The sequence below is a fragment of the Ursus maritimus genome, unplaced genomic scaffold (assembly GCF_017311325.1).
Source record: "Ursus maritimus isolate PB19 unplaced genomic scaffold, ASM1731132v1 scaffold_12, whole genome shotgun sequence".
Taxonomy (NCBI): Eukaryota; Metazoa; Chordata; class Mammalia; order Carnivora; family Ursidae; genus Ursus; species Ursus maritimus.
The window spans coordinates 189000-203421 of record NW_024423564.1 but is presented as its reverse complement, the minus strand read 5'-3'; the positions used below and the strand labels follow the sequence as shown (position 1 = coordinate 203421).

General features: G+C 42.2%; 1 protein-coding gene across 1 annotated transcript; it reads left to right on the top strand.

Annotated features, from left to right (window-relative positions):
* The first annotated feature begins 13277 nt into the window (after positions 1-13277).
* On the top strand, positions 13278-13745 carry LOC103667480 (guanine nucleotide-binding protein G(I)/G(S)/G(O) subunit gamma-5-like). Its single transcript, XM_040626613.1, has one exon. The coding sequence runs from the start codon at positions 13479-13481 to the stop codon at positions 13743-13745; it is 267 nt and encodes an 88-aa protein (XP_040482547.1). The 5' UTR covers positions 13278-13478.
* Positions 13746-14422: the final 677 nt, after the last annotated feature.

Below are 14422 nucleotides of genomic sequence, written 5' to 3'. Positions count from 1 at the left end.
ATTATTAACTCAAGATGTCTTGGCCAGTGGGCAACAGGCCTGGACTTACCCATTCCTGCTCTTTCTTCTCTCCCGTGAACATTTGCCTCTCACCTAGAGCTGGCTGGAAGACGAGGGGGTTGGTTGGCAGGGTTTTGCATCTCCCACACTCCCAACCAGTCTTGTACCAACCAGCCCTCCTTTAAAAGCCCTGGGGACTGCTTTTCTCTTTCCAACAGCACCATCTACCGGCCACAGAGGCACTGGGCCTTCTGTGGGCCATATGTAGCCTGGCCACATGTCAAGAGATGGCCACACACCTGGCCAATGCTAGGTCCTGGTGGAGGCAAGAGCAGGGATGTAGCATCTAACAGAATAGGAAGAAGGCTTAATGAGCAAGACAGAGTTAAATAACGTATGGGGTGGAGGCAACAGACATGGTGGTTTGGGGCATGGGCTCAGGATTCAGACTGTGGGGATTAAAACCTAGACTCATCATTTAAGTTCTTTCCTTAAAAAAACAAAACAAAACACAAAAAACTTACTGAGAGCGTTGTTGGTACCAAGTGATGAGGCTTTGGAATATAGGTGAAGTTCAGTAGGGTGGAGTCTGGAGCCCACAACCAAGAAAGAATTCTTTGGTGCAAAATGGTGGTTTATTAAAGCACAGGGACAGGACCCGTGGGCAGAAAGAGCTGCTGCCCTGAGGTTGTGAGGGCTGGCTGATTATATACAATGGGGTTGGGGGAGGTGAGGAAAAAGGGAGGTTTCAAGAAAGTACTTTCATAGGTTAAAGAAGACTCACAGGATACCAGAGGGCTTGCTATTGTCAAGTTAAGGTTGTTTTTCCTCTTAGGTAGGCATTAACATGAAGATAGTTGGGAACTTCCTGGATTCCTGGAAGTATCTGTCTATGGCCTGCAGGTTATAAAGACATTCAGTTGTATTTACATTTCCTTCTGGAAGTGAGGTTACTGATAGCTTTGTTCTTGTAAACTGCTAAGACATTTGTAAACTGAGGGAGACTCAAGTCTTGCAGGATTGTGGTCTCTATAGGTTAACTATTTCTTTGTCCTTTAGGGCAGCCAGGAGTGCCTGAGGAATGTCACATACATCCCATGGGGGAGGGGGGGTGCGGGGTGTCCATTTTTGCTTGGTCCTCAGCTTGCCTCCTGTTCCCTCATCACCAAGCACTGTTACTGTTGCAAGCACTGAAGATACAGCAGGGAACTAGATGCATAGGGTTCCTGCTTCCCGAGCCTACATGAACAGGAGGAGACAGACAAAAAGCACCTAAGCAAATGCATAAATAAGAAAATGTAGGAAATAGGGGCGCCTGGGTGGCACAGCGGTTGTTAAGCGTCTGCCTTCGGCTCAGGGCGTGATCCCGGCGTTATGGGATCGAGCCCCACGTCAGGCTCCTCTGCTGTGAGCCTGCTTCTTCCTCTCCCACTCCCCCTGCTTGTGTTCCCTCTCTCTCTGGCTGTCTCTCTGTCAAATAAATAAATAAAATCTTTAAAAAAAAAAAAAAGAAAAAGAAAATGTAGGAAATAAAACAGGGTGACAAGATACTCTGGTGAGGAGGGGTGATCTTTAGTTGGGAAAAGACACTCTGAACAGGTGACATCTGAGTGTAAACATGAAGGACCCAGAGGAGCCAGCCATGTAGGGACAGGGGGTCAGGGACAAGTATTAGCAGAGTGATAAGCAACTGAAAGGAAGCTCTGCAGGCAGTGGCCTCTGGATATCACTCCAGACACACTATATTTGAGGGTGGACACTGACCAACTTTTAGTCCATTCAAATGAATGTGAGCAGAAGGACAAGGCTTTTGGGCACATGTCGTGTAAGTGGTGACTGAAAGATGGGAGCATTTCATCCAGAGATGAGAAAGATTTACCAGGTATGTGGCAACTGTCTTTAGACCTTTCCAGTGTGACTCCAGAGGGAAGAGCATGTATCCATGAATTCAGGATACAGAAAAACAGGTCATAACAGAAGTCAAATGGCCCAGCAGTGAAATGGGCTGCTTGTACAATAGTGAGTTCCCCATCACTGAAAATATGCAAGAAGAGGCCAAATGACTAGCCAAAGTAAATAGGAAGTTTGGACTAGATTTTTTTAAATCTTACATCAACACAAAATTGAACAAACCTTTTTTAAAATTTTAAAGAGAAAAGAGTTTTATTTGAGTCCTAGTTAGGACAGCTGCCCAGGATACACAATCTTCATAAAGAAGAGTGCCACAGGGAAGGAACATTGTTGTAAGGTTATATAAGTTTTGAGTAAGGGACAGGTGGGGCAAGGTAAGGAGACATAGGTAGAGGGCTACAGGATCAGGCTCACAGAAATCCCAAAAATGAGGAGATGTAAGGAAACCAGAGATAAGAGAACAAACCAGACCACCCTGCCCTAGGTGTCAGAGGTTGGATCTTGTTACAACAGCTACTTGTGACCAACGGAGAATTACAGGACCCTAAAAAGGATGTAAGCCATTAAAGATGAGTAATCCTTACTCAGTGGTGCTAACGTAGAGATGTTGAAAGGATTTAAGTTCCCTGGTTAGCCTTCAATAAACGACCACCCCTAAAAGCCCTCAGTGGCAGCCCTGTCAGGACCCGTCTCACTCCTGAGAGCTTTTTCTGTATCCTTGCTTAATAAAACTTTATCACTTTACTCACTCTCCTTTGTCTGCAAGATTCATTCTTCCACTCCATGAGACAAGAACATAGCTCTCCTGCTTCAGTTTTTTTTTTTAATAGTTATGAATCATCACGACTAAGGACATTCCAGAAAGCTACAGACTTTATATTACGTTTTTAAAGTATGTGCGAGACCATGGCTTTAATCTGATGGGAACCAGGGAGGATTTTTTTGTTTTTCTTATCTTTTTTTGGAATGCTTCTTGTTGGTTATTTTCTTTAATGATGAGGATGTACAATGTATGATTGGGGTAGAAATAGAGCCCATTGCTTTGAGGTTTTGCCAAGTCATTTTGACTTTGGTAAACATGGAAATGGAGCTTCCCTGGGAGCCCAGGAATAAGGCCCACAAATATCGAAAGTTGAAAATTTCCTTTATCAATTGTCAATCCCCTTTACTCTTGCACTTGAATCACTTATATGTAGCTCTGAATACAGTGAAAACAGTTTTTGCCAGTCAGTCACTGAAGGGACAGTTGTCCCCGAGTCCTAGGGGAAGTAAGGAAAACGGGAGCTTTTCAAAAGAACTTTCATATGCTAAAGAAGACCCACAGGATACAGGAGGCCTTCCCATTGTTAAGGTTGTTTTTTTCCCTCCAGCAAGACATTAACATCAAGATAGTTGGGAGCTTCTGGGAGAATATCACACAGATCCCACCCAGAATTCGGGTAGGGGGAGGTTTGCAGGGTGTCCGTTTACGGTTTGTCTTCAGCTAGCCTTCTGCTCCCTCATCAGAAGCTGTTTCCTGTGATCTCCCTATTTGCTGAAAATAAAAGTTTTCTTTGTGCTACAAGTCAACCTGGTGCAGTTCCTGATTCACTAAGAAATGTATTTGGTTAAAACGTGTATGAATGATACATGGCTACACACAGCAGTATGGATGAATCTCACAAATATACAGTAAGAGGAGGAGAGCAAACAGACACACAAAATGCATTAGGATGAACCCTGTGAAGTTGCCTTCATGGAGGTGAAAAGCTGTTGAATATTGACAATTTCATAGTTCAACACAAAGCATACTCTTTTTATATCATATATATAACCTACAGAAACTGGCAAAGCAAACCTGTGTTGTAGGGGTCAGGATAGTAGTTACACTTGAACTGAGGGGAGGATTGAAGAGGGACCAGAAGTCTGGCTGAAGACAAAGCATAAACCTACACCCTGCAACCTCTCCCCACCCCCACTCCTGGGTAGGATATGTGACGTTCTTCCAGGAAGCTCCCTACTATCTTAATTTAATGCCTTGTTGGAGGAGAAAAACCTTAACTTGGCAATGGCAAGGCCTCGCTATCTTGTAGGTCCTCTTTAACATATGAAAATTCTTTTGGGAAGCCTCCCTTTTTCCTTACCTCCCCCAACTCAAAGTATATAATCAGCCAGCCCTCACAACCTGGGGCAGCAGCTCTTTCTGCCCACGGGTCCTGTCCCTGTGCTTTAATAAACCACCATTTTGCACCAAAGACACCTCAAGAATTCTTTCTTGGTCTTCGGCTCTGGACTGCACCCCACCGAACCTCACCTATATTCCAAAACCTCATCAGATGCATACTATCATTCTAACATATAAATTACAAGCAAACACAAAATGTAGACAATTTTAAGGGATGAGATAAACACAGAAAAATATCCAAATATTTTGTTCCTGGTCCCAGTGGATGGTTTTATGCCCCCTCAGTGGATGAGTAGCTCCCTCTGGAGACCTTTTTGTAGTGGAGTTCTGGGTTACTTAGCAGCTCATGACTCTGGGCAAATCTCCTGGTCTGAGTTTCTGCATCTGTGAAATTGAAATGCTGAACACCTACCCACCCTTCTCCTACATGGCTATCCTCAGGATCAAATGAGATATTTGTGAAAACACATTGTAAATGCTAAATATGAGGGATTATTGATTATTACTGTGATATTGTAATTTATAATAAGAAATATGTATTTGGTCTTCAATGTCTCTTACGCAATAACTCTTAAATCCCTTGGCACTTCCTGAGTTAGAAAGATTATAAAGATGTCTTTATATCTTTTGTTTATGTCTTTTGTTGTGTTAATGACACGTGACTTTTGGACTGCACCTAAAAATGGGGCTGTTGCCAGAGGAACCAAACCCACAATTAGAGTGTTGGAACTTTCAATCTTACCCCACTGAGCTCCAGGAAGGGGAGTAGGGCTAAAAACTGAATCACCGATGGCCAGTGATTTACTCGATCATGCTAATACAATGCAGCTTCTGGGAAAACTTAACAAAACGGAGTTCAGAAAGTCCCCAGGTTGGTGAACTTGTATGTAGGGAGAGTACCACCTAGACAGGGCATGGAGCCTCCCAGCTCCCTATGCATCCCTTCCATCTTGCTGTTTCTGAATTACATGCTTTTATAATAAACCAGTAATCTAGTAACTACAATGCTTCTCTGACTCTGTAAGCCACTCTCCCAAATTAATCAAACCAAAGGAAGCAATTATGGGAACTTCTGATTTATGACTGGTCGGAAGTACAGGTGACAACCTAGACTAGCTGCTGGCCTCTGGGGAGGCGGGGGGAGAGGACACAACAGTCCTGGGGGACTGAGCCCTTAACCAACGAAATCTGATCGCCTCCAGGTAGATGGTGTCAGAATTGAGTTGAATTGTTAGGACACCCAGCTGGTGTGTGAAAATTGCTTGTTAGTGGAGAACCTCTACCCCATTGGCATTGGGATCCAGAATCACCCTTTAATTACAATTAGTACAGAGTTAGGATTAGCAGACTCACTATTAGCCTAGTGTTACATGGTAATGTAGGCGGCAATCTGACAAAGTAGTTCCGAATTCTGTTAGACCTAGCTCAAGATCTCTGCAAGGGCTTTCCCCAATCACTAGAATTGGCAAAACTACCTACCAGGAATTTTGTGGTCATTTCTATACCAAGTAGAGAGTAGAGGTGATAGGTAGGTAGGTAGGTAGGTAGATGGACAGGTAGACAGAAAATTGTAATACTAGCAAATAATATGTGGCAGATATTTTCTAAGCACTTAATGTAGATTAACTATTATAATCCTTATAAAGACAAAGAAATTGATCATCTTACTATCACTATTTTATAGACAAGAAACTAAGCCTCAGAGAAGTTAAGTAATTTACTCAGGGTCTCACAGGTAATAACTGAGAGAGAAGAGCTTTCAAATTGTAAATAATGTTACAATAACCACAGTGGTGTGTATGTCTTTTTGAATGAGTGTTTTTGCTTTCTTTGATAAATACCAGTAGCTGAATTAGTGGATTATATGGTAGTTTTATTTTTGATTTTCTAATACTGTTCTCCACAATGGAGTGCACAGGGATTCCTTTCTTTCCCACATCCTTGCCAACACTTGTTTCTTGTGTTGTTGATTCTAGCCATTCTGACAGGTGTGAGGTGACACCTTATTGTGGTTCTGATTTGCATTTCCCTGATGATGAGTCATTTGAGCATCTTTTCATGTGTCTGTTGGCCAGATAATAGTTTTTCCTTTTGATGTTTATTGTGATTTTTCCTGTTTCAATATGAGCTCCAAGAGTGATTTGTCAGTGTTGTTCATGACTTATTCATACCATCAGAGCAGTAGCAAGTATTAATACGTATGTGTGAACAGAAGGGCCCATGTGGAGAAAGGAGGAGGAGCACCTGTTCTGTTGTAACAGGAGGGAAGATGAGGAAGACAGGTGAAAAGTCAGATAGTCTGGTTGATTTGGTGGTGGGGAGACAAGGGGGTTCCTAGCTGAAGGCTTCTGTTTTCTTAATGAAACCCACTTTGGAGTCTACAGTCATGGGCTGAGAATAGGGGCAAAGGAGTGTAGAAAATAGAAAGTATGAAAGACTCATCCAGTAGGCAGTACCTGGCTGCCATAACTGCTCCAAAACATTGGAAGTTGTCAAAACATATTAGACTTTATATATATTCTTCCCTCTGCTGGGAATGGCCTTTTCTCCACTTATCTGCCAGGCAAACACCTAAGTCTTGGCCTGAGTGTCACATCCTCTGTGGGACTCTCCAGCAGAGCCTCTTCTCCTGACAGTAGGTGACTACTTTGTGCCCCCATTTGTACCTATTCACACAAAAGCCATCCCTTGGAGGTAACACCATTGGATGCAAATGGTTTGTAGGCATGGTAGTCTCCTCCACTCAGCTGCAAGCCCCCAGAAAACAGAGCCTATCATTTTCTTCCCTTCCTCCCAAAGTTCTGCTTGGGGACTGTCACATAGTGATGTTAAATACAGGATCTCTGGAGTCAGCTGGATTGGTTTGTTGTTCAAAGAAAATCTCAGACCAGAGCTACCCTGGGACATAAGAGGCTTTAATGAAAGATGTGTGGCTGTGGATGTCGGGTGTGGACAGGCTAATGGGCAGAAGCATGGCTGAGTAGCCACTTCCCAAAACCAGGGGTGAAGCCAACACTGAAGCCTGGGCTCCATTTATAGGGCTTCCATGGGTGGACCTGGAACTCACATGAACACTGCACCCCAGTTACAAAGGCAGCCTCACCTGAGCCTTTGACACCACAGAGGCTAAATTGGGTCCAAATAGTGAGTGTGCTTCAGGATCATAGTCAGATTCCACATGGAGCTGCACCATGAAGTCCACCCTGCAAGTCCCCGCCTCTCTGTCCCTACCATGTCCTCCTGGAAGAGGGAATACCTCTTCCTCTTTACCCTCTAGAGCCTCGTATACCCGTGAGGTTTACACACTACACCTCTATGCACCATATGCTACAACACATGTAAACAGACACATGCCCTCCATGGGTACACACCACACACGTGTACACATATGTACATAACACATGTACATGCACATGCATACAAAATACACACACAGAGCCGGTCCTCCCCCAGAGCCAGCGCAAGTTACTCTGGGTGCTGGCACCATGCCTGCCCCCTTGCCCTTTGTCTACTGCCTGAGCCTGAAGCACAAGCCATGTGGCCACAGAGGCAGAAGGAAAATGACAGTTCTGTCTTTTGGTAGTGCACCTCTACTGTTTTTATCCATCATAGGAGACTCAGCCAAAGGCCTGCATGTCCATAGATTACATTTGGTGTTGGAGGAATCATCCCATCGGATGATCCAGCCCTTACCAACAGAGACCCCCAGTTAGAAGATGGGACACAGCTAACCTCAGGGACACCCCAACCCTACCTTCTGGGAGCCTCTGGGGAGACACAGTCTTGGCCTTAAGGCCACCCCCAGTTTGAGGGGCAAAGTAAAGCTCCTGGCCTCAAAAGACCCCCACATGCTAATGACCCTACAAAGTTTGAGAGTACCCATCTCACGCACCTCCATCCTCACCCTTTCCAGACTTTGGTCTTTAAGAAAACATTGTATAGGGGCACCCGACCAACTCAATCAGTAGAGCATGTGACTCTTAATCTCAGGGTTATGAGTTTGAGCCCCACCGTGGGCATAGAATTTACTTTTTAAAAATTAGAAAAATGAAAGTGTTTATTTAAAAAAAATAGGGGCACCTGGGTGGCTCAGTCAGTTAAGCATCTGCCTTGGGCTCAGGTTATGATCCCAGGGTCCTGGGTTAGAGCCCCGTGTCAGGCTCCCTGCTCAGCAAGGAGTCTGCTTCTCCACCCCGCTTATGCTCGTGCTCTCTCTCTCTCTCTCTCGCTCTCTCTCTCAAATAAATAAAATCTTTAAAAAAAAAAAAAACAAAAAAGATACGGTATAAAAAACAAATGAAACACCACACATGCAAACTTGACTAAACTATTCTTGTGTTAAAGAGCTCTGTCTAAAATATGGCAAACATTGTACCACCCATATATTGAGCACTCAGTTGAGGTCTAATCCAGGCTGGGCCAAAACGTTGATTCTGACACTCCCAGTCTGTATATCATTGCAGCTTAATATACCTACACCAACACCATCACCTACATTTACCTTGACCCGATCTTAAATTCAAGAATTTTTGTATCAGAGATTAAGAGGGGGTCAAGAACAGGGGATGGTACCAGATGACCATAAATGTGGCCCGTCCCATGTTCACACACTCCTGGTAAAGCCCTCATCAGGGCCACCATGCTCCAGTTTCCCACTGTGCCCCCAGCTCTCCAGACCCCAGGTGACACTCCCAAGGCCACATCCACTTGACTGATGACACAGCTCAGCAGAACTGACTCATAGAATGAGTTGCATCCTGTGTATTTGAAAGAAGAGGACAGTTGTGCAAGGTGTGTTTTGGCAGGCTGTGAGGAGGGCCGGATGTGAGGCAGCAAAAAGGAGTAGCAGCTGATAATTATCACAACTTCTACTGGAATATCCAGGTGACAAATCCACCTTGGTGCCCATAGCTCAAGATATTGCGAAAGCTAAAAGTGGATGAGTTTCATTGGCTATTCCACCCATGGACTCAACTGTATAAAAGGATTACTCTATTTCAGCTTCATCTGGAATCAAACCATCAGTCCCATTTGCTGCCCTCTGTTCCAGCTCTGGGGTGGACAAGAGCCAGGTGTATAGAGCATGTTGAGCCCCCTTACCTGGGAAAATAACAGATTATACTAGATGCCCTCTAGACACATCCAGTGGCTCTAAGCAGGAGTCAGGAGGAACCCTGGAGTGGGAAATCACCCATACATATATGAAACAATGGGGGACCCAGCCAGAGCACCCAGATGTAAGGTCCCAAGATAAGAAGGCTGGTCTCTAGCTCCACACTGCAGACTAGTGGCAAATCCCTGGCATAAAAAAATGCCTGACAACTAAATATGAATGCAAAGATTGATCATGAAACTGGCATGGTGTGTCCTTTGGCCTGTTCATTCATTCAATATACATGTTATGGAAACCTGCTGTGGCTGGCATTGAGCCAGATCCTAGGAATTCAGACAAGAATAAGACAAAGTCACTGTCCTCAAGGGGCTCAAAGTCTACTGGGAGAGGCAAACACAGAAACAAAGAAAAGAAAATAGAATACGATGAAAGAAAAGCAATGTCAGAAAAATGTCTAGCCTTAAAGGTGGCCCAGTGAGCAACTCTGCCCATGTAGGTGAGGAAGTTAATTCATTAAAGTAGAGATAATCAAGCTGTGACTTAAAAAAAAAAAAAAAAAGAACTGGAATCCCTCAGCTTGACCTCGAATTCCTGGTTCTTATGAGCTATGTGGAAGTTACCTGTGTCCTCAGTGTCTCGGTTTACAAGATGAAGGTATGTCCACAGAGCTCTTGCTCAGCTCATAAAGTTCTGAACATCCAAGAATGAGTACATTGACTGCAAGTGCAGGCAAGGACCCAAAACACAAATACAATTCAGTCTCTAAGGTCAAAGTCAGCCATGAGCTCAGGCACTAAATAAATTTCAGGTAAGTTCTCAGTCCTTAATGTTTCGCAACATTCAAATCTCAATATAACTGTAACATTTTAGGTGTAGGACGTTTCCAAATATTAGTAAATATGACAATGTTTTAGCATCCCCTTCATGACTATGCTAATAAAGCAAGAGCACATTAGGGTGTAATGAACCTGCATCTTCAGGCCAGGCAGAGTTGGAAGGTGAATGACGCAGTTCTAGATGATGATTCAGGTAGGCCTCAAGCGACCAGGGTCTAGACTGTAATTACCACCAGAGAGTACGGAGCAATAGTACTTATCATTACTGAAAATGGATGTCTTTGGCAAATTTTCTCCAAAATTCAGTTCACTCAGTATTTCTACGAAGCAGACTTGTACATTGTACCAGAAAAGGGGGGAGGCCATTTTGCAGCCAATTCAAAACCAAAGGGTCCTGAGAGAAGCTATGTGGCTCAGGACCAGGGGAACCTTGCCAAGGTATTCCTGTCATCATCATTTTTGTTTTCAGGACAAATTAATTCTGCCTGTGCTGTGGGACAGAAGACTGGGGACTCGATGAAGGACCTCTAATAAGGGTTAGAGTTGAGCCTAAGCTGCTTCCTAGAGAAAACTCAGCCTTACCTGCAGGTGGCTCCCAAAGCCTGGCTCCATACCGATCAGGCCTCCTGCCCTGCAGGTTCAGAGCACTGGTTTGACTTCTCAGTTTTCATAATAGATTGTCAGACCTGCTCCCTACTTCTCTGGTTTCCAAGTCCTGTGCAAATACAGTCGCCAGCACTTCAGGCACATATCTGAAAAGGTACCTTCTCACTCAGGGGTCCGGAAGGCTCATCCCAAAAGAATGGTAATGATGACCATAACTGGGGCGCCTGGGTGGCATAGTGGTTAAGCGTCTGCCTTCGGCTCAGGGCGTGATCCCGGCAATCTGGGATCGAGCCCCACATCAGGCTCTTCCGCTATGAGCCTGCTTCTTCGTCTCCCATTCCCCCTGCTTGTGTTCCCTCTCTCTCTGGCTGTCCCTCTCTCTGTCGAATAAATAAATAAAATCTTAAAAAAAAAAATGATGACCATAACCAGCCCTGCTGCTCTTGTATTGCTGCACTGCTCTCTACAGTAGGGGCTATGGCTTCCTCCATCTGAGACCAGGACTCTACAGTTTAGCAATGTCAAAGTTAGAGCACTCGTGAGGAGATGGAGCCAGGACTGGAACCTGGACAGTTTGACTGTCACCTTTACTCCTAACACGGGAAAGGTAGTCAGAGGAAGTTTTTATCTAATCACTCCTGTCCTCTAAGTTCTATCTAGGAGACAAGTTAGATCATTAAAAGACTCAAAAGTCAAATATATTAACCTAGCTGCTCAAAAAGTGACCTTCCTTAGACCAAAATGTTGTTTGCTGACCTGGAATTTTCTGCATGTCTTAACAAAAGGGGACCATGGAAACTATTTCCACATGTTACCACACTCTTCCTGGAGATTGGGTGTTCCTTGTCACCTGATGATGCCTCTTCTAGAAGTTCCCACTGATAGACATTTCTTTCTTTCCTTCTTTTTTAAGTCTCCTTTGAGGAAAACAAGACCTCTGTAACTTATTCTGATTTCCTTTTTGCTTTAGCTCCCATGACCTAAAAAACAATGTCTAGTCTGATCATTAAAAAAAAAAAATCAGACAAACCCAAATTGAGGAATATTCTACCTGACCAGCACTCTTCAGAGTGGTCAAGGTCATATAAAACAAGGAAAGTCTGAAAAACTACCACAGTCTAGAGAGCCCAAGGACACACGGTGACTAATATGGTATCCTGGATGAGATGCTGGGGCAGAAAAAGGACATTAGGAGTAAACAAATGAGAGTGACAAATTGAGTATGGACATCAGTTGATAGTAACATATTTGAAATTGGTTCATTAGTTGTGACAAAGGTACTACAATAATGCAAGACCTTAACAATAGGGAAATTGTGTACAGGGTAAACAAGAATGCTGTACTATCTTTGCAACTTTTCTGTAAATCTGAGACAATTTATTTTAAAATACCTTAATTAAATAAGAAATAACTTCCATGTTTCTAGGTAGCAAAGTACAAACAGTAAAACTATCAATTCTCCCCTAGTTAATTTATAAAATGGATGGAATGTTAATCAAAATCATTCTTCTTCTTAGAAGTAACAAATTATTCCAGAGTTTATTTATGGAAATAAGCAGATGGTAATAGCTGAGAAAATATTTCTAAAAAAATTAGTGAAAAGTGGACTTGTATCAACAGATATTAAAGTGTTTCATAAAGCTACAAAAAATTTAAAATACAAGCACAGGAAAAGACAGAGATCAATGGCAAAGAGTAGACAACTACGGAACAAACTAAAATATATAATTTAGACTATAATAATTAATAAAGAATTAAACCAAAAAAGTGGGATAGTTAACTATAAAAATTCCAAATTAATTTCATTTGAGTTCAAAAAGTAAAAAAAAATTTTTTTAATTAGAAAAATACAGACAACTTATCTCATGGTAGTCTTTTCAGTATACAAGCATAAGAGGCAAGAACAACAAAAAAATACAATTTCTGTGTCTACAAATAGAAACAAAATTAAATTGCACAAAGAAACTGAAAAAAATACATTTACAACATATATGACCAGCAAAAGGTTAATATATCCATTATTAATATATTAAAGAAATCCATAAAGAAAAAGAGCAATTTACCCAAAACAAAAAAGCGTGAATAGGAAATTCACTAATGAATAAATAAATACCAAGATATCAAACAAAATGTTTATCACTAGTAATCAAAGAAGTAAAATTAAAGCAACAAGTTTGCTTATCAGGTTGGCAAACAATGAAATAATAAGAGGAATGATGATACCCAGCATTGACAAAGGTGTGTGGAAATGAATGGTCTCATACAATGCCTGTGGGAGTTAAAATTGGGACACTCTTTCAGGATGACAGGTTGGCACCCATAACTATAAGAATAATGATGATAGCCAAGAATTTTGTGCTCACCGTGGGCCAGGCCAGGATCTAAGGGCTTACCATGTATTAAGCCACTTGGGTGTCATAGCAATTCAATAAAGGAAGTACTGTCAATAACCACATTCACAAGGGAGGAAACTTGGTCCTGCAAGATCTTCAAAGGCCATTCAGCTGGCAGGTGGCAGAGCTGGATGTCAGTCCTAAGTGGTCTGACTCCAGAGCCTGTGTCCTTGCCTGCGGATAAAATGTGATGAGTGTGCTGAGACCCAGGGATCCTGCCTCTAGGAATTTAGGCTAAGAAAACAATCAGCAGTATTTACAAACTTATACATAAGGGTGTTTACTGCAAAAATTTTATAAGAGTAGAGGAAAAGGCAATGTAAATTAATTCACTATATTGAGGTTATAACTAGTCATTAAGACATGCTGTAGAAAAATAAAAAATATGCTGTTAAGTGAAAAAAGTAGGCTTTAAAATAATAAATACGGGCCATGCTGGCCTGCATTCTGCCCCCATGGACCCAAGACGCAACCCATCCACGCACCCACAAGTCTGCCCGGCTCTATTGAGAACCATATCTGGTTCCTCCAGCATCGCCACTATGAAGAAAGTCATTCAACAGCTCCAGCTGGAAGCCAGGCTCCACTGGGTGAAGGTTTCCCAGGTAGCTACAGATTTGAAACAATTCTGTCTGCAGAATGCTCAACATGACCCCCTGCTGACTGGAGTATCTTCAAGTAAGAATCCTTTCAGACCCCATCAAGTCTGTCACTTTTTATAATACAACGAATCTTTGGATTGTTTTCTAAACCACTTTTAATGGACTGGTGAATGTTCAAAGGAGAACTAAATTTGAAGCCTGTACAAAAGCTTATCCCTACAACAGGTGCCATACATATAAACTTTTTTGTCAGTCCTTAACATCTACCTCTCTGAATTTTCATAAATTTCTATTTCACAAGGGTAATTATTTTATATACACTGACACATACAATAAAATACCTAGTGTAAATAATAATAATAGTAATAATAATAAATAAGGAATTGTATTCTCTAAAGTAACACAAGTATAATTTAGGCCAATAGAATATTTTTATTTTTGATGCATTCTATGTTTACAAGTGTTCTACATAAACATGCACTGCTTTTATAATAGAAAGTTGTATACTTTGTTCATTGTTTCCAAAATGATCAAGAAAAACTATTCCTTTTGATTCCCATATCTGGTATGTCTCCTTTCCTTGGTTGTGATTTTCTATTTCTATTTCATAAAGCTTGTAACATGGTACCCTTTGCTATGGATTTAAGAACAGTATATTAATAAACAAATATAATACACTAAACAATTTTTTACTAAAGCATTTATGTCAACAGGAGGTGACAGTTTATCTCAAACACAAGCTGTGAATTCAGAGTTAATTCATGAAGACCCTCCATAGCATTCTCCATGTGTTTGTG